Source organism: Erythranthe guttata, chromosome 4 (assembly GCF_056151865.1).
Source record: "Erythranthe guttata isolate IM_541 chromosome 4, IM_541, whole genome shotgun sequence".
NCBI lineage: Eukaryota > Viridiplantae > Streptophyta > Magnoliopsida > Lamiales > Phrymaceae > Erythranthe > Erythranthe guttata.
Window position 1 is genome coordinate 565,122 of NC_142536.1, and position 20,515 is coordinate 585,636.

The window sequence follows — 20,515 nt, forward strand, 5'->3', positions numbered from 1 at the left end:
ATACATTGAACTACAACAAAATAAAAAGAAAAGGCATAAAAACGTTATTTTATATTTCAATAAATCCAAAAAAGATAATGTATTATTATTTATTATTTATTCTTTGTCTAATTGCGAATTTGAAATAATAAATAAGGGAAAACCCCTGAACGGTTGGGGTATCCGAGCCTGCAGGTTCGGAATGAGGTTCGCCGACATGTGGCTTTATCCCCAGCGAAATTCAAAAAGTGGCACTGACTCGTACTCATAGCATCACTACTATAGTATAAAGCAGAGGAGAGAAGTAGCTTTTTCTCGAGTTTGTAGTGAGAGAAAATAAAAGGCGAATTCATGGCCAATTCCCCAATGTAGTAGTTTTTGTGGAGTGAGAAACAATTTATCAATTATTAATTTTTATGTATGTAATTTTGTTTATTGCTGCATTGATATTGGGAACCCCAGCCCACTCTTCTAACGGTCAGATATTTTTTTTAAGATAAAATCGAATCAATTCTATTGATTCTGTTTATGCCGGAGGACTGAAATTCGGAGCTGTGTGAATTTTTTTGAGTGAATTTGGAATGGCGGCGATTGAAGGTGGACTGTCCTTCTCTGTGGCGTCGGTTGTGGAGGATGTTCTGCAACAGCACGGAAATCGATCTCGTACTCTTGATTTTGATGCTCGCAGAGCCGAAGAAGCCGGTAAATTTTGTGTTTCTGGAACCGAATCTGTGTAATTCTGACCCGATTTCGTTTTTATCTTTTAAGAGAGAATCAAATTTGTTCGAATTTGGTTTTGCTGGCATTTTAAATCCTTGACGAAGTTTAATACTCTGTTTTTTGGTAACTGAAGATCCAAACTGAAAAATGGGAAATTTTTATACTTATGAAATTATAAATTCGTATGGTTAGAATGATGATGGTTGAATTGTGACTGATCAGTTCAATTTTGATTATAGTTATATCACAAATTCCATTTTATAGACCCAATTCTACGGATCCGAAATAAAGTGAATATCTAGTATAGATTTTTAGAGATGTTTCTGAGATCAAATTCATGTATGTCAGCAATAAGAAGATATGAAGCTGCTGCTTGGCTGAGAAAAATCGTAGGAGTAGTGGCCGCAAAAGATTTACCGAACGAACCTTCCGAGGAAGAATTTCGGCTGGGGTTGAGAAGTGGAATAATTCTCTGCAATGCACTTAATAAAGTTCAGCTTGGTGCTGTGCAAAAGGTGTGTGAAATTGTAGTAGATATATCGATTCGTCACATAATTGAGTTTTTTTACTTGTTTTTTTCTTTCAGAAATCATCCACCAAATATATATTTTTAACCTGGATCCATTTGTTTCAGGTAGTCGAAAGTCCATGTAATGCGGCACTAGTGCCAGATGGCGCTGCATTGTCAGCGTTTCAGTACTTTGAGAATGTGAGGAATTTTCTTGTAGCAGTGCAAGAATTGGGGATGCCTACTTTTGAGGCCTCTGATCTTGAGCAGGTAGTTATACATTACTTCTGATATTACTCGAGAATTGATTGATTAATATTTTGAAATTTTGCTAGAAATTTTATGTAATTGTTTTTTCAGGGAGGAAAATCGTCGAGGGTTGTGAATTGTGTGCTGGCAATTAAGTCCTACTATGAATGGAAACAGACAGGAGGAAACGGGGTTTGGAAGTTTGGTGGAAATGTTAAAGCCACTACATCTGGTAAACAGTTTGTTCGGAAAAACTCTGAGCCATTCACGAATTCTCTGTCGAGGAGTGTGTCTGCTAATGAGAAATCCCTTAATGGTTTATGTTCCGACAGAGATTTTAATAAGACGGTAAATAAGCTGTTCGTTGAAGTGGACACTTAACTCTTGCTTCAGCACCAATGATATATGAAGTATTAATAATGTTGTTTTTGTCTTCCTTCTTTTTGCAGCCTAATTCTTCCTTAAGTATGCTTGTTCGAGCAATTCTATCAGATAAGAAGCCCGAAGAAATTCCAAATGTACGTTCCTTTGGTTTCTTTAGTAATATGATGTTGAGAATATCGGTATATTGATTACTTGTCAATAAACAGTTGATTTTGAGCTGATATATTTGTTCTGTTTTGCAGCTTGTCGAGTCTGTATTGAGTAAGGTCGTCGAGGAGTTTGAAAATCACATGTCCAGCCAAATTGATTTGGTTTGTTTTCTTTCTATGCCTTGAAATACTTTGCAAATCTTTTTAACACATCATTCCATTCTCTTATATGTTTATTCTTGTAACAGAAGAAGGCCAATTCTGGAGAATCCAATGTTTTTCGTGGCAACAAATCCGTGTTAAAGCCCTCTTCATCCAGTGCACAGGTAATCAATCTCTTGGTTTGTAAATGCATTTGGAAAAATCAATAGTTAAGTGGTCAATTTCTTCGAGTGTGTTTGCTTCACTGACATTTTTCTTATTTTTTACCGAAATTAGATTGAACAAAAGAATTCTGCGTTCACAAACAAAGACCCTATATTGCAACAAAACAAAATTAACGATAAGGAATCGGAAGGTAGATTCATGAAGCAGCAGACGATTGTTGACCAACAGCAAAAAGATATTAAGGTAAGAATCAAATGAAACTAGAATATTCTCTTCATCATCTTTGACAAGAAGTTCCTTAAGCTGATAGTATGTTATCTTGGATGATCTGGTTTAGGTGCTGAAACACACTCTTTCTGCTACAAAATCCGGTATCCAGTTCATGCAAATGAAATTCAACGAAGAATTTCACAATATTGGTAAGAATTTGATAATTTTAAATTTAAATCAATTGCTTATATGATATGTCATGTTATTTTCAATCTTTCTTGTCAATTTACCCGATCGACTTTTGATTAACAGGCCAACATATTAACGGACTAGCTCATGCTGCTTCTGGTTATCATAGAGTCCTTGAGGAGAATAGGAAGCTTTATAATCAAGTACAAGACCTAAAAGGTAACATTATTGCTTCTTAGTATTGTGCTCTTATTTTGATAATCAATTAAATTAATGTTTTGAATTTTAATTCAAACAGGAAGCATTAGAGTTTATTGCCGTGTCAGGCCATTCCTGCCAGGGCAATATAATAACCTAAGCATTTTGGATCATATCGAAGAAGGAACTATAACAATAAACACTTTGGCAAAAAACGGAAAAGGTCGAAAGTCCTTCAATTTCAACAAAGCGTTTGGGCCTTCTGCAACACAAGGTTAGGTCATTAAAAAAAAACAGGTCTTTTACTGTTTGAAGTTTCGTAAAATCTCCTCTAATTTCCTTTTTATGTTCTTGCAGAGGAAGTATTTTCAGACACTCAACCACTAGTAAGATCAGTACTTGATGGTTATAATGTTTGCATTTTCGCTTATGGCCAAACAGGATCGGGAAAAACATACACCATGGTGAGATAGAAGCTACAATTGATAAGTAGTTAAGTATCTGTTTTTGGCATTTTCTTATTTGTGTTTGCAATTTATGCAGACTGGGCCTAATAATCTGACAGAGACTAGCCAAGGGGTGAATTATCGGGCTTTAAGCGATTTGTTCGAAATTGCCGAGCAAAGAAAAGACACTTTCTTCTACGATGTGTCTGTTCAGATGATTGAGATTTATAATGAACAAGTTAGAGATCTTCTGGTTACTGATGGCATATGCAAAAGATATCCTTTCCCAATCTATTTTGCTGGAAATTTTATTATTATTTTTTACTAAAATCAATATGAAAATTTTAAAAATTTCAATGCATTCCTTGACCAAGTAACACATTAGAAATTCGAAATAGTTCTCAGACAGGGCTTAGTGTACCAGATGCAAGTCTGGTCCATGTTTCTTCTACATCTGATGTTATTGATGTAATGAATATCGGCCAAAGGAATCGCTCTGTGGGTGCAACAGCACTTAATGACCGCAGTAGTCGCTCGCACAGGTGTGTAATTTTTTGAAACTAAATCCATACATGCTTCAAAAGTAACTTAATTTTTTTTAGATAATGGAACTCTTTTTTCTTTTTTCGCAGTTGTTTAACGGTTCATGTACAAGGAAGAGATTTGACATCTGGAAATGTATTTAGAGGCTGCATGCATCTAGTTGATTTGGCTGGAAGTGAGAGAGTCGACAAATCCGAAGTGACAGGCGATAGACTAAAAGAGGCGCAGCATATTAATAAATCTCTCTCTGCATTGGGTGATGTGATAGCTTCTCTTGCCCAAAAGAATTCACATGTCCCTTATAGAAATAGCAAACTCACCCAACTTCTCCAAGATTCACTCGGTAAGAATAACGGGCCCTCTAACACCATCAAGTAATTTGCTCCTTTAATTTTTTTGTGAATTAAATTATTTGGTTCTATCTATATATAGGAGGGCAAGCAAAGACATTGATGTTTGTTCACATAAGCCCTGAGCCTGATGCCATTGGAGAGACAATTAGCACACTTAAGTTTGCCGAGCGTGTCGCTACTGTTGAACTTGGTGCTGCACGAGTAAATAAGGATTCTTCAGATGTTAAAGAGCTCAAAGAACAGGTCTTTACATATTTATAAAAATATATATAACTTTCTCATGTTGTTGGATTATTGCTCGTTTAGCTCAATTGATATATTACTGTGCAGATTGCCAGTCTTAAGGCTGCCTTAGCAAAAAGGGACGAAGAACCATTGTCCAGAAAGCCGAAGCTATCGGGCAGTCCTTGTAGTTTACAGCCATCACCAAACGGCCTAAGAAAGCCAATGGAAGATGTAGGCAATATAGAGGTAAAATAAGCTCCATGCAGTTTTTTCTCATTTTGATTTGTGATTGTAACTCCTAAGATATTTTACTTGAACGAACAATTGTTAAATGCATTTTCCGAAGAAAGTAAAACCGTTAAACTCGTTTACAGCTTCGGGCCAATAATGCATTGATGGTGCAAAAGAGGCCAAATCTGGATTTAGACGAGCTACTCGGAAATTCGCCTACGTGGCCGCTTTTCAGCCAAAGTATTGGAGATGAAGATAGGGAAGTGGGACCCGGTGAGTGGGTAGACAAGCTCATGGTAAACAAGCAAGACCCTATTGGAGTTGATCAAAACCCCTTCACTCAAAAATATTTATCGGATCCTGAAAATCCATATGGATTATTATTTCATGCAAATAGTCAGTTTGATGTTAATAATACTACCGATGACTTGGACGAGCTTGATGCTGGAACTAGCGATTCGTCTGAGCAAGATTTGCTTTGGCAGTTTAACCATTTAAAACTTGGGGGTTTCAGTAATGGGATTGGTCCAAATGTCGAAAAGATTCATGCGAAACAAACCAAAAGTCCAGAACTCAGGTAAATTTTATGATCTTGCCTTATATGTGCACTAAATAAAACTCCTAGCAAATATATATATATATGGTTTATAATATGATAATTTTTTTTATTATTTCATTTTGCCAATGTGCATCAGAACTATGATTCCGAAATTGGGACCTTCACCGCTACGAAAAGGAGTTACTGCACAGCGGATCGGAAGGCAGGCTGGTGAAGTAAAACGTAAAACGGTGGCGTCCAGAAAGTGAAGATTCAATACAAGTATAGAGTTTTTTTTTTTTTTAAATATTTCCCTCATATATATATAAGGCTCTAAAAGCAATTATTCCAGTTGCTAGCACTCTGTGTTGTGTGGTCAATGAGAAATTTACTATTTGTTGTGAAAATAGGTCACGTGTATTTGATTGCTGGATTTTTTAGAAAGTGTTCCAGCCTTTATTTTATTTTATTTTATTTTATTTTTTTATTTTGATTGATTCTTTGGCAGTGTCTTGTAAAGCATAAATTCACAAAAGAATTCCACAACCTCATTTATTTAATTTTTGTTGTTTTTGTGGTTAATTGGCTTACCACATCTTAAGTATTGCAATAGAGAAAGACATGAAAGTTGAAACGCTTGAAATTGGCTTCATGTTTAATTTCCTTAAAGATTTTCCGGGAGTTATATACTGATTAAGGTGGCTTTTTTCTTGCGCCTTTTCGTCGTTTCCTTCTCATTCGTTATTTGAAAACGAAAAATTGAAAGTTGAGTTTTGAAATGTAACGGGCAAAGAAGAGCATGTAACCCAACGGATATGCGTTTTGGAATTTGGTTTGACATAATTACCCTCCTTTTTTTTTTTAAATAATAAAAATAGTGAAAACAAACACAATAATTGTTATTTATAAGATATAAGACGATAATGGGCCTTATTTTCTAGAATTCTATTAGAGTTTGGGCAAAGACATAAGTGAGCCCAATACTCCAAATTAGTGAACCTGCAAATTGAGCAAAAACCCAAAACCCTAATACCGTCGAGTTATCGCCGGTGAAAAGACAATCGCCGATTCTCTCTCGTCTCTCACAGTAACTCCTGTACTGAATTATCCGAAATTCAAGAGCCATGGACATTGATGAGAACGAAAATAAGCTCAGGTCTCTGCATATATCATCCCTCGATGAAGAGGAGGATGAAGACGACGACGTGGAAGACGAACTCACCGATGAAGATGACGACGAAGAAGATCGAGTGCCAATGACTTTAGGGTTTGCGGAGAAGCCGAAATATCCATGGTCACTGCTCCCCCAATATTTCCCCAGCAAAGCTGGTGGCATGCCGGTAATCATTCTACGAACTTTCACCGGAAATTTCATGATTGAGTTTTTTTCACTTCTAAGTTTATTTCAATCTGTCTATTGTAATGGATTTTTTTGAAGCAATATTTATGTATGTGCTTGCATTTGTTTTCTCGTATTGTTTATGCTACTGAATTAATGATTATGGACTTCTTGTAGAACATCAGTTGAGGTAATTTTGATTTATTTTTCTGATATAGGCATGGTTGGACCCAGTAAATTTACCTTCAGAGAAGTCCAGTCTTTGTGATTTTTGCGGTGAGCCTTTGCAGTTTCTTCTCCAGGTGTAGTGCAGAAGAAAAATATTTTGGGATACTGAAATAAAATGCACTATCTATATCTTAATGTTGTGCTGTTGATTGTTTTTATGTAGGTTTATGCACCTTTACCTGAGAATTCGACTTTTCACCGATCATTGTTCATTTTCATGTGCCCTTCAATGGCATGTCTTCTTCGCGATCAACATGACCAGTGGAAGAAGCATCCAGAGACTCCATCTAGAAGGTATATCATGGCCCTCAAAATTCTCCTTGTTGATTTTTGCTAAATGATGACATATTAGAGTCCTATCTTTTTGTTTCTGATATCATAAAATAAAAATTGTACTATAGTGTCAAGGTTTTCCGGTGTCAATTGCCACGGGTGAATCCCTTTTACGCCAGTGAGGCACCAGCTGAAGATGGTATTGAGCAACCCTTGACTGCAGGAGGTAACTTCTCTATAGTAGGTGATTTAAAATGATAGGGTGATTTATTGGAAATTTTATGCTATGCAAATGTATGCAGTGTCTAGTCTGTCTCACCTTGTATCATTGTTAACATATAATATTTTTTCGATGGGAATTTCATGATCAAATGCTCGAAAAGGGGAAAAAATGATACGTTATTTTAAGCTAGTTTTGGTACATTCTTATTTCCTCACCTAATGTTCTGTAAATTGTTGCAGCAATACTTTGTAATTGGTGTGGTACATGGAAAGGGGACAAAATTTGCAGTAGCTGTCGAATAGCACGTTATTGTTCTGGAAAGCACCAGGTACTTTGTTGAATTTCAACTCCCTTTTAAGTTTTATGCACGAGGCATAGTTTTCTTGAACTTTCATGTCATGAGTGTAGTGTATAATGATTTTCAGACTGCTCATTGGCGATCCAGTAACGCTAGTCACAAAGTCTTATGCCGACAGTTGGAGACATCTGGCAAAGAAATCGAATCAGGTAACAGTTTTTCACAGAGTTGAAATGATGTCAATGTGTGGCTACCGTATGTAGTGATCTATTATTCCATGTCCATTAAAAATAAGAAAATATTCTATATCATGGATTGGATTTTTTATTTGATTTTTTGGCAAACAGCTGCGAGCAAATCTCTCTGGCCAGAGTATGAGATTGTGAATGAAGATGAGTTTGAACTTGATGAGATTCCTGATAATAATGGATCTGCTAGTGCATTGGTTTCTAGAAGCCGAAAAGATGAATATTTTGGAAAGCTGCAGACATATTTCAAGGTGATTTTTTCTTATCTTGCAATCTCATAATTCTGGATTGTCTGCTTAATGACCGATAATATTTTTTTTTTTTAAATTGTTAATAGGGGTCTGGTGAAAGCAGGAGTTGGGCATCTTTTCATGAAAGAATATCTCTGGCTCCTGACCAAGTTTTGAGGTGAGCACTCGCATTTCACTAAGGAATATACTTCTACTTTTTTTTCCCTGGCATTTGCTTTTCTGTTGTTCAGCTATATTATTGTAGATGCTTCATTTTCTGTTTTTATCTCGTATTTATTTATTTGTGACAGGTATTCTAGCTCTGCACAAGCAAAACCAATATGGCCCATGGCTAGTGGTCGCCCATCAACAGTCGACATTCCCAAGTGCAACTATTGTGGTGGCACTCGTGGTTTTGAATTTCAGGTACAATCTTTATTTAGTATACATCTATCTTCTGAAATTTAACAGTGCGCAAGATTGATAAAAAATAAATGCATATTATTGCGATTCTTGTTAAATTATTTTTACCATTAGATAGACGAAAAATAATTCATTTTTTTTAGAATTAATGGTATTAATTGGGAAATGCGATTTCAGGTATTGCCACAGTTGCTTTATTTCTTCCATGTGGAAGATGGTGAAGATTCTCTTGATTGGGCAACTATTGTTGTGTATACATGCGAGTCATCGTGTGAAGCAAGTGTGGGTTACAAAGAGGAATTTGCTTGGGTTCAACTTGCTTCCCAGTCGATATCGCACTAATAAATTCGAGGAGTTAGCAAACAAACATTAAACAGACAAAAGTTGGGGAACCGTAATATATGCTCATATTCTTTTTGTCTCCACTTCTTCATTCCCCTGTTTCTTTGTGTACTATGAAGACATACATTACATTCAGGTCATTTTCTTTTTGGGCATTTACCTCTTAAATGATAATTGTAAATTAGCTGGTTGTATTATTATACTGATGGGCTCCTTTTCTTTTTCTTTTTTGGAAATATTCCCATAAAGTTACAAGTTTAATATTTATTTATTTATTTTTGGTGGTTGGGAACATTCCAGAAGTTTTTGTTTGCTAACAAAGCGCACACAGATGGTCGTGGCTTAAAATGTAGGGCAAATTACGGCCATCCCCTGCACTAAGGTAAAATTATGAAAAAACGATTCATAGTTGGGTAATTACAAGTTTATTGCGGCATCAAGTTTAACTACTAAAAGAAGGGGTTTTTTGCAAAACAATACATAGTTGAGGGGTAATTATAATTATTTAAACAAGAGGGGGCTTTCGTAATTTAACCTTACCTCATGAGATAGCAGTAATTTACCCTAAATATTAACACAGAATATAAGCAGGAGAAGGAAAATCTGCAATTGAATAAAATATGAAAAAATGTAACTTTTTATTGCACATTCCAACTATATAATAATGACACCCTTTAACCACCTCCTATAAATCAATCAACCTCGCAAATCTCCCAGTTTCAAGAATGTACAATGTGAATAAAAATTACAGTAAAAAATATAACAAGAAGATGAATGGAAAAGACAACAACCATCTGAGAGTCCTGCACTACCAAAACTTTTCTTACACACAAACGAAGACACTGTACACATAATCGAAATACGACCAACAACACCCCTTTTCGGACGAATTTGCCCCCCAGAGTTCCCATTTTTTTCTCACCTCATCTTGCGTATATTATCGGAAGCTTTATACACACCAGAATCTCACCGTACGGACCAATGAATGAATAGTCGAGAGCTTTTTAAGACAGTTGAGTATATATCATCATCACAAAACAGCAACTCGGTTATTCGCATGTAATGATAATACGGAACAATCAGAGGAATCACTAGAAGACGAACTTTGCAGTTCAGGACAAGGCTCGGGTGACACATTCACAGACGAGCCCACAACATCACTGCATACCCAAGAATTTGACGGGTCTGAAGTGACGGAGAAGGAAACATTCGAGAGACAAAACGAGGTGAACGGAGATTCCTCGATCCCAGAGAATATTCCAGCAGTTGTGATATTTAAACCGATAATATCGTGAAACGAAATGTCACTGACAATCGGAAGTGCTTGGGGGTCGAATTTGTCGTCTGGGTGAGAAGTGGATTGGCCGGTTACATTGATTCCTTGTTGTACGTTTTCCATGTAGACTTGAGATACTATGATGTTTCTAAGGTAACCGCCTCGTCCTTTTGCTGTCTTTAGCTCAATCCCTGTTAAGGAATCGTGAATGTAGATATTTTCGGCTAAAATTGTGGAGATTCCACCTGACATTTCGCTACCGAAGGCTATTGCCGAACCTGAAGAATATACATATATGAATTGAGGAATTAGTAACTATCCCCTTTTAAAAGAGAACAGATACATACATATATATGTAGAGAGAGAGAGAGAGAGAGACCTGAAGAAGATTGCAAGTGAACTTTTCGAATGTGAACATGGGAGGTTGATTTGTTGTAAGAAATACCGTATTCGTCCCAACCACTTTTTAGTACCACGGCATCGTATCCCATGCTAATATTGCTGTTTTCGATACAAACATGCTCAGAAGAATCTGAAATTAAAAGGAAAAAAATTAAAATTAAAATTAAAATTGGTCATCGGTGTATGAAAGAATTCACTTGAAAATGTGAGTCCAATTTATGTTAGTAAATGAGAAAAGAATTGAGAATAACGAGTAATCATTGTATGCATAGAAAAATTACAAACAATTTCCCAAACCTGGTACAATGCCGCTGGTGTATGGAGACTCGGGCGGGGAATAAATTGTTATATTCTGTACTAGCAATTTACTGCATCGAGAAAAGGAACCAAAATGTGTTACAATTTAATATATATTGCTACATAGAATGTAATTCAATTACGATAGGATTATACCTGCAATAAACTGGGTGTATATTGGAAGCAGGTGCGTTTAAGAATGTTAAATTTGATATAACAATGTTAACCGACCAAACCAGTTCGACCAGATGTGGTCTACTGTAATTTAGTGAATGAGCACTCAGTTTCTCCCACCAAACAGAACCCTGTCCATCAATAGTTCCATTATTTCCTGTACAGCAAACAAAAACAAAATTGCATGTGAACTCCGACTAGAAAACTGAATAAATAAATAAAATAAAATAAATACTAGAGAAAACCCCCTACCTGTAATAACAACATCAGTTAAATTTTGTCCACTGATTAAGCTACGATATCTTTTACCAGGTATCTCGACGCCTCGCCCGTAAGAAGGTAAGGGATCAACTAAATCCCATCGACTGTAATCCTGCAAAAGCAAGAGTTTAAACAAAAAAGAAAGTACTAAAATTGTATTCGATAATATAACTGTATAAGGATATATATATATATATATATATATATATATATATATATATATATATATATATATATATATATATATATATATATATATATATATATATATATATATATATATATATATATATATATATATATATATACCTCTGAACCAAGAATGATGGCATCTTTTTCCAAGAAAAGAGTGAGATGGCTGGTAAGAGTGATGCATCCGGTGAGCCATTTGCCAGCCGGCACATAGAGCTGAGCACCGCCCTTGTCAACGAACGACTTGAGATAGAAAATCGCGTTTTGGAAAGCTACGGTATTTACAGTTTTGCCATCACCCACCGCACCAAATTCCGAAACGGAAACACTGTGAGGCCTTGGAGTCAACGGCCAATTTGACTTGCACACTCCATTGAACTCTGCAGCATTGCTCCATACCAGGAGCAAAAGCAAAACTACCTGGGATTTTTGGAAGGAAAATACGAGAATAAGTTTAATGAAGTTTGTACACATTTTTCACACTCACAATCTGCAAGAGCAAAGACTACCCTTCTAAAAGAGGTAAGAGCTGAGAAAGATAGTGTAAATAGATCTAAATATTTGCCTTATTGAGTAACAGAAAAAAAAAAAAGAACACTAGCATACTCCCACTCACAAAGAGAACTTCAGATCTAGAAACCAAATCAAATTTTTATTTTATTTTATAAACAAAATATAATAAAATGGCATCACAACAGCAAATACAGAGGGATTTCACCAAACAGTTTGGCTGCATAGACAATGTAGATAGATTCAGCAGCACAACAACTTGAAAAACAGTGAAGATCGAATCGAATTCAACATCTGAAGAATCCTCATCTTAGAAAAGAAGCTAAAAAAAATTCCCCAAAAAAAAAATCAATTGAACTGAATAAAAGCTCAAGTTAAAATGTAAACAAACAAAATCAAAATTGAATCACTCTTCAGACGAAATGGAGCTTAATTAACACAGATGAATGAAAACGATTTACTTTGCGAATGAACAACAGATGCTCAGAAATTAATTTCAAAAAAAAAAAATTGTTGATCCAGGAGAGCTGAATAAACCTTAATTGAGAAACCATAACTGAAAGAAAAAAAAATTAAAATAAAAAAATTAACGTACTTACTAGCCTCTTCATTTCTTCTTCTTCTGTTTCTTCAAACCCTCATTCAAAGCCACCAGTTCTGGAAATCTTTGACCGTACCCCAAAACTGAGAAGAGAAAGAAGAAGACGAACCGGAGAAGAAGAAAAAAAGGGACTGATTGAATGATGATGAGTGGCAATTAAGGAGAAATATTTTTATTTACTATTTTTTGTTTTTTTATTTAATTTAAAATAGTAATAAATAAATAAATAAAGATGGTAAGAGAAAGGGACAGCACATAGTAAGAAAAAAAAGACCTCTTCGTCTAACGCTTATTAAGCCGTTTATATATCGAGCTCCAAATTGGAAATTCATTTCATTTCATTTCACCAATAAATAAAATAAATAAAATAAAAAACAGAATGAAGTGGAGTGAGTGAGTGACAAATGACAATTAATCATTTTAATTAGGGGAATTTAGTAAGCATTAATCACTCCCGTAATTTTCCCTGTATAACGGCCATTTGCCGACACTAAAATAACGGAATTTTTCTTCTTTACTTTTTTTCTCTTACACTTATATTTCTCGTAGTGGTGTGAGGTGGGGCGTAATAATGCATAATTAGGGAGCCTTAAACATGGATTAGAGAGTTAAATTAAATTAAGAAGGGGAGCAAAAAAGAAGTTAATTATTATTTTTTTATTTATTTTTGTGTGTGTGTGTGTGTGTGTGTGTGTGTGATGACTGATGTGTGTGCATGAAGGGTGGCATGTGCTTTGTGGAAAAAAGTGGGACCCAGTGGCTCAATGATGTATGGGAAATGCTAGGCTGGCATCACTGCGTTTGCCAGATCAGACCCCAATGGTTCTTGGTGGGGCCCACTCTTTATTCCGAGTTTAGTCTTTTCTGTCCTTATGTGGCCCTTGTTGTCTTGTGTTGCTTCCTTCTTCTTCCCAGATTTTAATCTTTAATTATTCCTCTGTTTTCCAGACTGACTCAAATCACCTAAACAACAAAGTTAATTGCAAATCATTTCTCTTAAAAGTTTTTCTATTTTTTTAATCTGATTAATTAATTGTTCATTTGTTTAGTGCAATTGGATGTGTTAAATTATTTTATATATATAGCATGTATCAATCTTGGTAAAATGTCGAGAATTGTCATCCGACGCTCAAATTCAACATTTCAAGTAAATGTCGTTGTGGAAATTAAAATTGATGAATATGGGATTTTGATGGACTAATATTTTCTCATGGGATCAATAAGCCCATGCGTTCAGTTTTATTTTTGTGGACTGAAAACCCGATAATTCGAAACTCAAAAGCCGGAGATCCTCCAATAAATTATTATTTTACGAAAGGTAGATATTTTATGCTTCAAACAAGTAACAAAATAAAATATTGGTAGTCACCTTTTCATTTGACATCATTAAGTTGTATGTTTTATAGCCAAATGTAGGTGAAAATAGGCTCCTTAATCATTAATTAAGGTGTAGGTTTTGTAGACACTTTCATCATATACTTGTCCCAATACCCCTTTGTTGTTAATATATATGAAAACAAACACTAAAGTGTGTGTCTGCTTCATCAATTTCTAGATATCATAGCTAAACTAATTTATTTTTTCCAATCAATTTTAACTATAATAATTAAATAATAATATAATAATAATAATTAAATTTCTCAAATTGCTAAGGGAAAAAAAAAAAGAAAACTGAAAACACAAAAATGACAAGGGCACTTTCTGGGGTTGTGCTGTCAAATGGTCTAAATCAGTACAGAATAAGAAGAAAATAAAATAAAATAAAATAAAAAAAGCCACCTGGCGCAGTGGATCCATCTGTTTGTATCCATTACCTTTGAATTCTGAAGGCGGGGGTGGGGGTATGAATGTATGTATGTATGATATTTAGGTCGTTATTCCTACAATCTGGTCAATCAAAACATTACTACTAGCATTTAAAATTATTTGAATTTAATTATTTGACTGTTGAAGCTTAATTGTGCTGTGCGATATAAATATATTATATACACACACACAGCTGTATATCGGTCCCACTTTAGCTAGGTTTATTACAAAAATAAAAAAAAAAGAAAAAAAGAAAGGAGGATCCAACGGCGTTAAGACCCACCTACTACATGTAGGACTCCCTGCATATGATTCCATCCTCATCCTTATTTCAATTATTTTCATTTAATGGTTATTATTATTTTATTTTTCCGATTTTATTTAATAACTAATTATGTGGTCAGTGTAAGATTGCTCATTGCTTTAAGATGTGTTAATACTTGTATTACAAACAAACATTTAGGTTTCTATACTTTGTTCATACTCTTGACAGTGAAATCGTATCTACAGCAAGTAAATAATAATTAATTATGTGAAAACAAATTTAGCTGTATAATTAATTATGAATTATTGGGTCTTATGGATCACCAAAGTGGGCCGAGTTATGGCCCAATATATCATAAACGGGCCGGAGAAAGCTATTACGGGCCAGTAGCGATGGGCCAGATGTCACACATAGGAAAGTGTGCCGAAAGTTTCTAATGGCTGACGAAAAATTCTTCATTTCGGCTAAAAGAAATTGGTAAAGGCTGCGCACTCAGCTACGATTCAAAGTTATAATTTTCAATTTTTTTTTTTCCGGCGGTGACTGGTTGAAACCGTTTTCCGATCGCGGCAATGGCGATGCTCATAATCAGCCGTCGTCTATCGGGTCGATCCCCGACGACATCGTCCATCGCGGCGAACCTCAGATGGTACTCGACGTCCTTCAGAGAAGAGAGGGATACCTTCGGCCCCATTCAAGTTCCCTCCGACAAGTTTGTGCCCTCTCTCTCTCTCTCTCTCTCTCTCTCTCTCTCTTTCAATTTGAGCACCTTTTCCTTGTTGATCGTTTAGATAACCCGATTCTGTATTTTGTATGTGTATTTGTCGATGGATCTTCGTTTTTTTTTTCTCAGATTAAGTGAAGTAATGAAAATTATTAATATTTTATTTTTTTGGTTTTGTTTGCTGCTCGTGGTCTACCTTCTGATTTTGTATTTTTGTTTTTTGTTGAGCTGTTTTGTCACCTTCATTTTTCTTATTAGGGATGCGCACTAGTGAACAAACCTTCATAGATTATATTAGTGGGTAGATATTTGATCATTACCATGCGTTGATAATTTGGGTAATGAATACAAATTGGACGTAACACTGCAAAACACGAGCCTGTAGATTCAACAATTTGCTGAATTTTGTTCCTATAGATTCATAAAATCCTTTGTCTGTCGAAGAATATTGAAATCCTGACTTAGAATATTTGCAAAATAATACGAGTCTCATTTCTATATACATGGAACATGCTACCCATTTTTTGTGAAAATTGACATTAGAAATGTTTTATTTCGTTGTGTCCCGTGTGGTATGTGGTTTATGGCGTTTGCAATTCTGCCAAAATGCATTAAATATGATGGGAGGAAGTGAAGTTGCAAAAGCTGATCCTCATCTTCTTCTTTGCATCTTTTTTGGTGATATTGCCGTATGATTGTCCTCCGTCCACCCCCTCCCTCTCTCTCTCACATACATACACACAGTTACTCTTGTTTTTTATGCCTCTGAATGACCATATTGGCCTTTTTTTGGAATCGCTCAGATTATGGGGTGCTCAAACTCAAAGATCCTTACAGAACTTCGAAATTGGAGGTGACCGGGAAAGAATGCCCGAACCAATTGTACGTGCATTTGGGATTCTTAAGAAATGTGCTGCAAAGGTCAGTTGCTAACGAATACCCAAGTTTTTCAGAATTGTATACTTCCTACTCACCTCGTTTGTTTCTATTACTACTTAATGTATCTTTATCTTTAAGAAACATGTTACAAAGGCGAGATGCTCATAATTATCTAATGTGTACAATAGGTCAAGTTTTTCCTCTTTTCTTTTTTAATAACTAATAATATCCTTCAATTGTTTCTCTCTATCTCATTATCAAAACCCTAAGTTTGAAGAGAAAGAAATGATGTATATACTCAAGATTGTTTTGGATGTTTTATATTGCAGGTAAACATGGAATATGGCCTTGACCCCTCCATAGGGAAAGCAATTATGCAAGCTGCACAAGAAGTGGCTGATGGAAAATTAAATGATCATTTTCCGTTGGTTGTTTGGCAAACTGGCAGTGGTACTCAGAGTAACATGAATGCCAATGAGGTACCACTAGTTTCTGAGCTTTCTCCATCTAGTGAAGTAAAATTTGTTGTTTCATGCATGTTGGGTGCTTACACGTCGTTTCAGTTGCTTCCGAACTTTGGCCGCCTTTATTATCATTTGGTTCTAATGCTATATTGATAGCCCTTACTTTTCACGCAAAGTCGTAATCTGCTGTTGTGTTTCTGTTTAGATTTAATTTGTGTACGTTTGTCTGACAGGTTATTGCAAATAGAGCAGCTGAAATTCTTGGCCACAAGCGTGGTGAAAAGGTGGTTCATCCAAATGACCATGTAAACAGGTCACAATCTTCTAATGACACATTTCCAACTGTAAGCTTCTCGTTAGAAGGCTATATTTTGGTACATTCTATCATAGTTCCAGAATTACAGTTAGTTATTTAATTTTGGCTTGTTTTATGCATAGGTCATGCACATTGCAGCTGCGATGGAGATAAATTCCCTATTAATCCCAAAATTGAAACAGTTACACACGACTCTAAATTCAAAGGTTCTGCTAATCCATCATAACTAGTTTCGTCCCTTTTCTCTGTTTTTCTGCCTATTTTGATTATTTTCAAGCGAATATCACAAAAACTATTTTAATAAATTTTTCATTAGTTCTTTCTACAAGTTTTTTTAGTGATTATACAGTTTTTGGTCTTATGTTGCACATTCTTTTGCTAATTGTTGCATTGACTTTACCACTGGTATGAAGATGATAACTCTATCACTCATTCTGCTTTGTGATGTGTTTCAGTCTGTTGAATTCAAAGACATCGTTAAAATTGGCCGTACGCACACCCAAGATGCTACACCTTTGACACTTGGACAAGAATTTAGCGGCTATACTACACAAGTAAGCTTTTTATCTAATTCATTTGCTGACATTGGTATCATGGTATAGTGATGTTATTTGAATAAACTCTAAAGGTTGCCAAATTATTTTTCAAACATAAATATTGCCTCTGTGGTTGCAGGTGAAGTACGGGATTGATCGAGTCTCGCGCACTCTCCCCCGCATGTATCAGGTAATATAAAGCTTCGCCTGTTATTTCCTTTTCAACTTTTTTTGCTGTGATCCTAAGAGTTTGGACAATATATGCAGCTCGCACAGGGTGGCACTGCAGTGGGAACTGGTCTGAACACAAGGAAAGGGTATGAAATAAAGCGCTAAACTTGTGTTTGCTGCACATTGCTAATTATTACCTACATTACATTTTTATAAATCCCGACTCCCCTTTCTTTTTGTACTCATGTCTTGGTAGTTGGTAATAATGTTAAGTTTCCATTTTATTTTCATTTATGAAAGCAATTGGATGTTCACAGATTTGATGTAAAGATTGCTGCGGCAGTAGCTGAGGAAACTAATTTGCCATTTGTGACGGCTGAAAATAAATTTGAAGCCCTGGTAAATCTCTCTTTTGAAAACGGCTAGTTTTCGTATTGCAATTATACATCCGTGAAAGTATCTATTACATGTTTTAACATATTAATTCAAGAAGGAAGTTTTATGTTTGTCTTTATTGTGTTAATAGGCTGCCCATGATGCTTTTGCTGAAACAAGTGGTGCCTTAAACACAATTGCTGTTTCACTCATGAAGATAGCAAATGACATACGTTTCTTAGGAAGGTATGAGGATAGGGATGTTGCTCCATTACTTTTAGGCCTCGTTTGGTTCTCAAGATAAGATTAGCGAATATATACTTATGCAATCTTATCAGAATTCAGAACCCAATAGTATAATTGGACATAGGGGAGGTCCAATACACAATTTCCTAATAAGCCAAGATAAGAGCTCATTTTTCCATTCATAATTGCTGGCCGACCCGAAAAGTAGTTGCATTTATCAAATATAAAATAAGCCCTAATTATTTAAATGATCATGGCTATCTTACCAACCAAATGAGGCCTTAGTACTTTGCTTCAATTGTGTTGTACTCACACCCTCGTCTTATACAGTGGTCCACGTTGTGGTCTAGGAGAACTCATACTCCCTGAAAATGAGCCTGGCAGCAGTATAATGCCGGTAACGCTTTTGTTCATTTCATCTAGTTGAAGCATAAATATTTGTTATCTTATGCATCATAAATACAATCAACTTTCTGATGCACAATTAATCTCAAAATTTCAGGGGAAGGTGAACCCGACACAGTGCGAAGCTATCACTATGGTTTGTGCTCAGGTAATACTAATCTCAGAGTAAGGGAAAAAAATCACTTTCCAGATGCAAGAAGATTTTCTCATGCTTCGTACTTTCCAGGTTATGGGCAACAATGTCGCGATAACAGTGGGTGCATCCAATGGCCATTTTGAACTGAATGTATTTAAGCCTGTCATTGCCAGTAATCTATTACACGTAAGTTACACTATTTGTTATTTGATCTTAATCCAAGTTTTACATCGAATATTACGACCTCGCCTCCTTAATATTCAGATTTGTTATTGACCTTTTTTTCTCTTTTCTCCTGCTCTACTATTCTTTTGGGAAGTCACCACCGCACTAATTAATATTTCCCTTCCAAATTACCAGCCATTCCGTATGTGTGTGCACGTACATAATACATTAACACATACGTTTTTGCTTAAATAAATTTAATTATTTCTAAACATCTATTTTATTTTGTTGGTTAGTCGTTGAGATTGCTTGGCGATGCCTCTGCTTCCTTTGAAAAGAATTGTGTACGGGGAATTCAAGCAAACAAAGAAAGAATAGCTAAATTATTACATGAGGTAAGTCACTACTTGTTAAATGAAATGCCATTGGATTTATTCATTCAAAACACCCTTGTCTAATTAATATAATGGTGCATTTGTAATATTGCAGTCCCTCATGCTCGTGACATCTTTGAATCCTGTAAGTTACCATCATCTACATCTTTGTGTTTTCATTTTTTTCATATATCTATACTGCCCAATTGTGCTATTTTTAACTGAATTACGTTGTTTATTCTAGAAAATCGGCTATGACAATGCTGCCTTAGTTGCCAAGACAGCTCACAAGGAGGGAAGTACCTTGAAGGTTTGATTCTTTACTCATTCTTGCACGTATTTTGCAATTGCAACGCTTTATTATCTGAATATATTTGCTTAATAAAAAAAAAGGGTAAATTAATCGTATATGAGATATTTGACTGAAATTTGAATTACCAGGATGCTGCCTTAAAACTCGGTGTCCTCAGTTCTGAAGAATTTGATACGCTTGTAGTGCCGGAAAAGATGATTGGCCCATCTGATTAAATATATATCTAGCAGAGCTTCATGTCTTGTTCACGACACATTATGAAAATTATCGGGACAACACATTTTTTTTCTTCGTAAGGTGGTTTTATCCTGTTATGGAGACAACATTCTTGAGGCTTTTCTCGGTTGTGTGGTTTTTGCCTCCAGACTACAAAAGGTTGTTGGTGAGAAAGCCTCCTCATTGTTATAACTTAGAATAAATATGCTCCAGGGGAATAATAATATGTAATCCTAATTTTTGATGTAATATTAATCACATAGGTTTACTTGCTCCTTTTGCTTTTCAGTTTTCATTTCTAAGATATTGTGGTACTATAAAATACAACACACATTCGATCAAATCCAACCACAAAATTGATGAATCATTAAAAAAAATAAAAAAATTCCCCTAATTATATATACAGCCCTTAATAATTTAAAGGGTAAATTACAACCACCTGTTGAGAAATTACATACGCCCCCCTGCAGTTTGTAAATTGCTTTCATCACACCCCTACGAAAGGGTGTCAATTTAAGAAATTTATAATTTGCAAGGGGTGGATATAATTACGGAACA

General features: G+C 35.4%; 4 protein-coding genes across 5 annotated transcripts; 3 read left to right on the forward strand and 1 right to left on the reverse strand.

Annotated features, from left to right (window-relative positions):
- Positions 1–190: 190 nt before the first annotated feature.
- On the forward strand, positions 191–5,831 carry LOC105954780 (P-loop nucleoside triphosphate hydrolases superfamily protein with CH (Calponin Homology) domain-containing protein). Its single transcript, XM_012978463.2, has 19 exons — positions 191–681; positions 1,048–1,214; positions 1,334–1,477; positions 1,568–1,804; positions 1,906–1,974; positions 2,083–2,151; positions 2,238–2,315; positions 2,428–2,559; positions 2,654–2,735; positions 2,839–2,934; positions 3,014–3,187; positions 3,271–3,377; positions 3,457–3,635; positions 3,740–3,901; positions 3,992–4,245; positions 4,335–4,498; positions 4,586–4,726; positions 4,855–5,288; positions 5,407–5,831. The coding sequence occupies exons 1-19, from the start codon at positions 561–563 to the stop codon at positions 5,516–5,518; spliced, it is 2,922 nt and encodes a 973-aa protein (XP_012833917.1). The 5' UTR covers positions 191–560; the 3' UTR covers positions 5,519–5,831.
- Positions 5,832–6,181: 350 nt separating this feature from the next.
- On the forward strand, positions 6,182–9,128 carry LOC105954769 (zinc finger (MYND type) family protein / programmed cell death 2 C-terminal domain-containing protein). The gene is made up of 10 exons (XM_012978452.2): positions 6,182–6,589; positions 6,807–6,890; positions 6,980–7,110; positions 7,218–7,315; positions 7,552–7,640; positions 7,738–7,819; positions 7,958–8,109; positions 8,196–8,266; positions 8,400–8,514; positions 8,689–9,128. The coding sequence occupies exons 1-10, from the start codon at positions 6,374–6,376 to the stop codon at positions 8,851–8,853; spliced, it is 1,203 nt and encodes a 400-aa protein (XP_012833906.2). The 5' UTR covers positions 6,182–6,373; the 3' UTR covers positions 8,854–9,128.
- Positions 9,129–9,467: 339 nt separating this feature from the next.
- LOC105954758 (putative polygalacturonase) lies at positions 9,468–12,843 on the reverse strand. Of its 2 annotated transcripts, none has more exons than XM_088816153.1 (7): positions 12,561–12,843; positions 11,573–11,871; positions 11,255–11,375; positions 10,985–11,159; positions 10,829–10,899; positions 10,509–10,661; positions 9,468–10,407 (listed from the first exon to the last, which is right to left on the reverse strand). In XM_088816153.1, exons 1-7 carry the CDS (start codon positions 12,574–12,576, stop codon positions 9,884–9,886), a joined length of 1,359 nt encoding a protein of 452 aa, XP_088672279.1. In that variant the 5' UTR covers positions 12,577–12,843; the 3' UTR covers positions 9,468–9,883. The 2 variants fall into 2 exon arrangements, with proteins under 2 accessions (XP_088672279.1, XP_088672278.1); XM_088816152.1 differs by having other exon boundaries at positions 11,573–11,875; positions 12,565–12,772.
- A 2,169-nt stretch (positions 12,844–15,012) lies between these two features.
- LOC105954747 (fumarate hydratase 1, mitochondrial) lies at positions 15,013–20,232 on the forward strand. The gene is made up of 17 exons (XM_012978431.2): positions 15,013–15,349; positions 16,165–16,282; positions 16,570–16,719; positions 16,938–17,048; positions 17,143–17,226; positions 17,476–17,574; positions 17,696–17,746; positions 17,824–17,873; positions 18,045–18,126; positions 18,254–18,348; positions 18,679–18,745; positions 18,851–18,901; positions 18,980–19,075; positions 19,351–19,449; positions 19,544–19,573; positions 19,673–19,738; positions 19,870–20,232. The coding sequence occupies exons 1-17, from the start codon at positions 15,210–15,212 to the stop codon at positions 19,954–19,956; spliced, it is 1,476 nt and encodes a 491-aa protein (XP_012833885.2). The 5' UTR covers positions 15,013–15,209; the 3' UTR covers positions 19,957–20,232.
- Positions 20,233–20,515: the final 283 nt, after the last annotated feature.

Excerpts from the sequence above, each read along its gene's own strand:
- LOC105954780 (XM_012978463.2), top strand. The coding sequence starts at position 561 with ATGGCGGCGATTGAAGGTGGACTGTCCTTCTCTGTGGCGTCGGTTGTG. Across the intron at positions 2,152-2,237 it reads TGTCCAGCCAAATTGATTTG|AAGAAGGCCAATTCTGGAGA; the intron begins GTTTGTTTTCTT and ends TTCTTGTAACAG. Across the intron at positions 3,188-3,270 it reads TGGGCCTTCTGCAACACAAG|AGGAAGTATTTTCAGACACT; the intron begins GTTAGGTCATTA and ends ATGTTCTTGCAG.
- LOC105954769 (XM_012978452.2), top strand. The coding sequence starts at position 6,374 with ATGGACATTGATGAGAACGAAAATAAGCTCAGGTCTCTGCATATATCA. Across the intron at positions 6,590-6,806 it reads GCAAAGCTGGTGGCATGCCG|GCATGGTTGGACCCAGTAAA; the intron begins GTAATCATTCTA and ends TTTCTGATATAG. Across the intron at positions 6,891-6,979 it reads CTTTGCAGTTTCTTCTCCAG|GTTTATGCACCTTTACCTGA; the intron begins GTGTAGTGCAGA and ends GTTTTTATGTAG.
- LOC105954758 (XM_088816153.1), bottom strand. Across the intron at positions 11,160-11,254 it reads AACTGATGTTGTTATTACAG|GAAATAATGGAACTATTGAT; the intron begins GTAGGGGGTTTT and ends TTTGCTGTACAG. Across the intron at positions 10,900-10,984 it reads ATACACCCAGTTTATTGCAG|TAAATTGCTAGTACAGAATA; the intron begins GTATAATCCTAT and ends TTCTCGATGCAG.
- LOC105954747 (XM_012978431.2), top strand. The coding sequence starts at position 15,210 with ATGGCGATGCTCATAATCAGCCGTCGTCTATCGGGTCGATCCCCGACG. Across the intron at positions 17,747-17,823 it reads CTCTCCCCCGCATGTATCAG|CTCGCACAGGGTGGCACTGC; the intron begins GTAATATAAAGC and ends CAATATATGCAG. Across the intron at positions 19,450-19,543 it reads TAGCTAAATTATTACATGAG|TCCCTCATGCTCGTGACATC; the intron begins GTAAGTCACTAC and ends GTAATATTGCAG.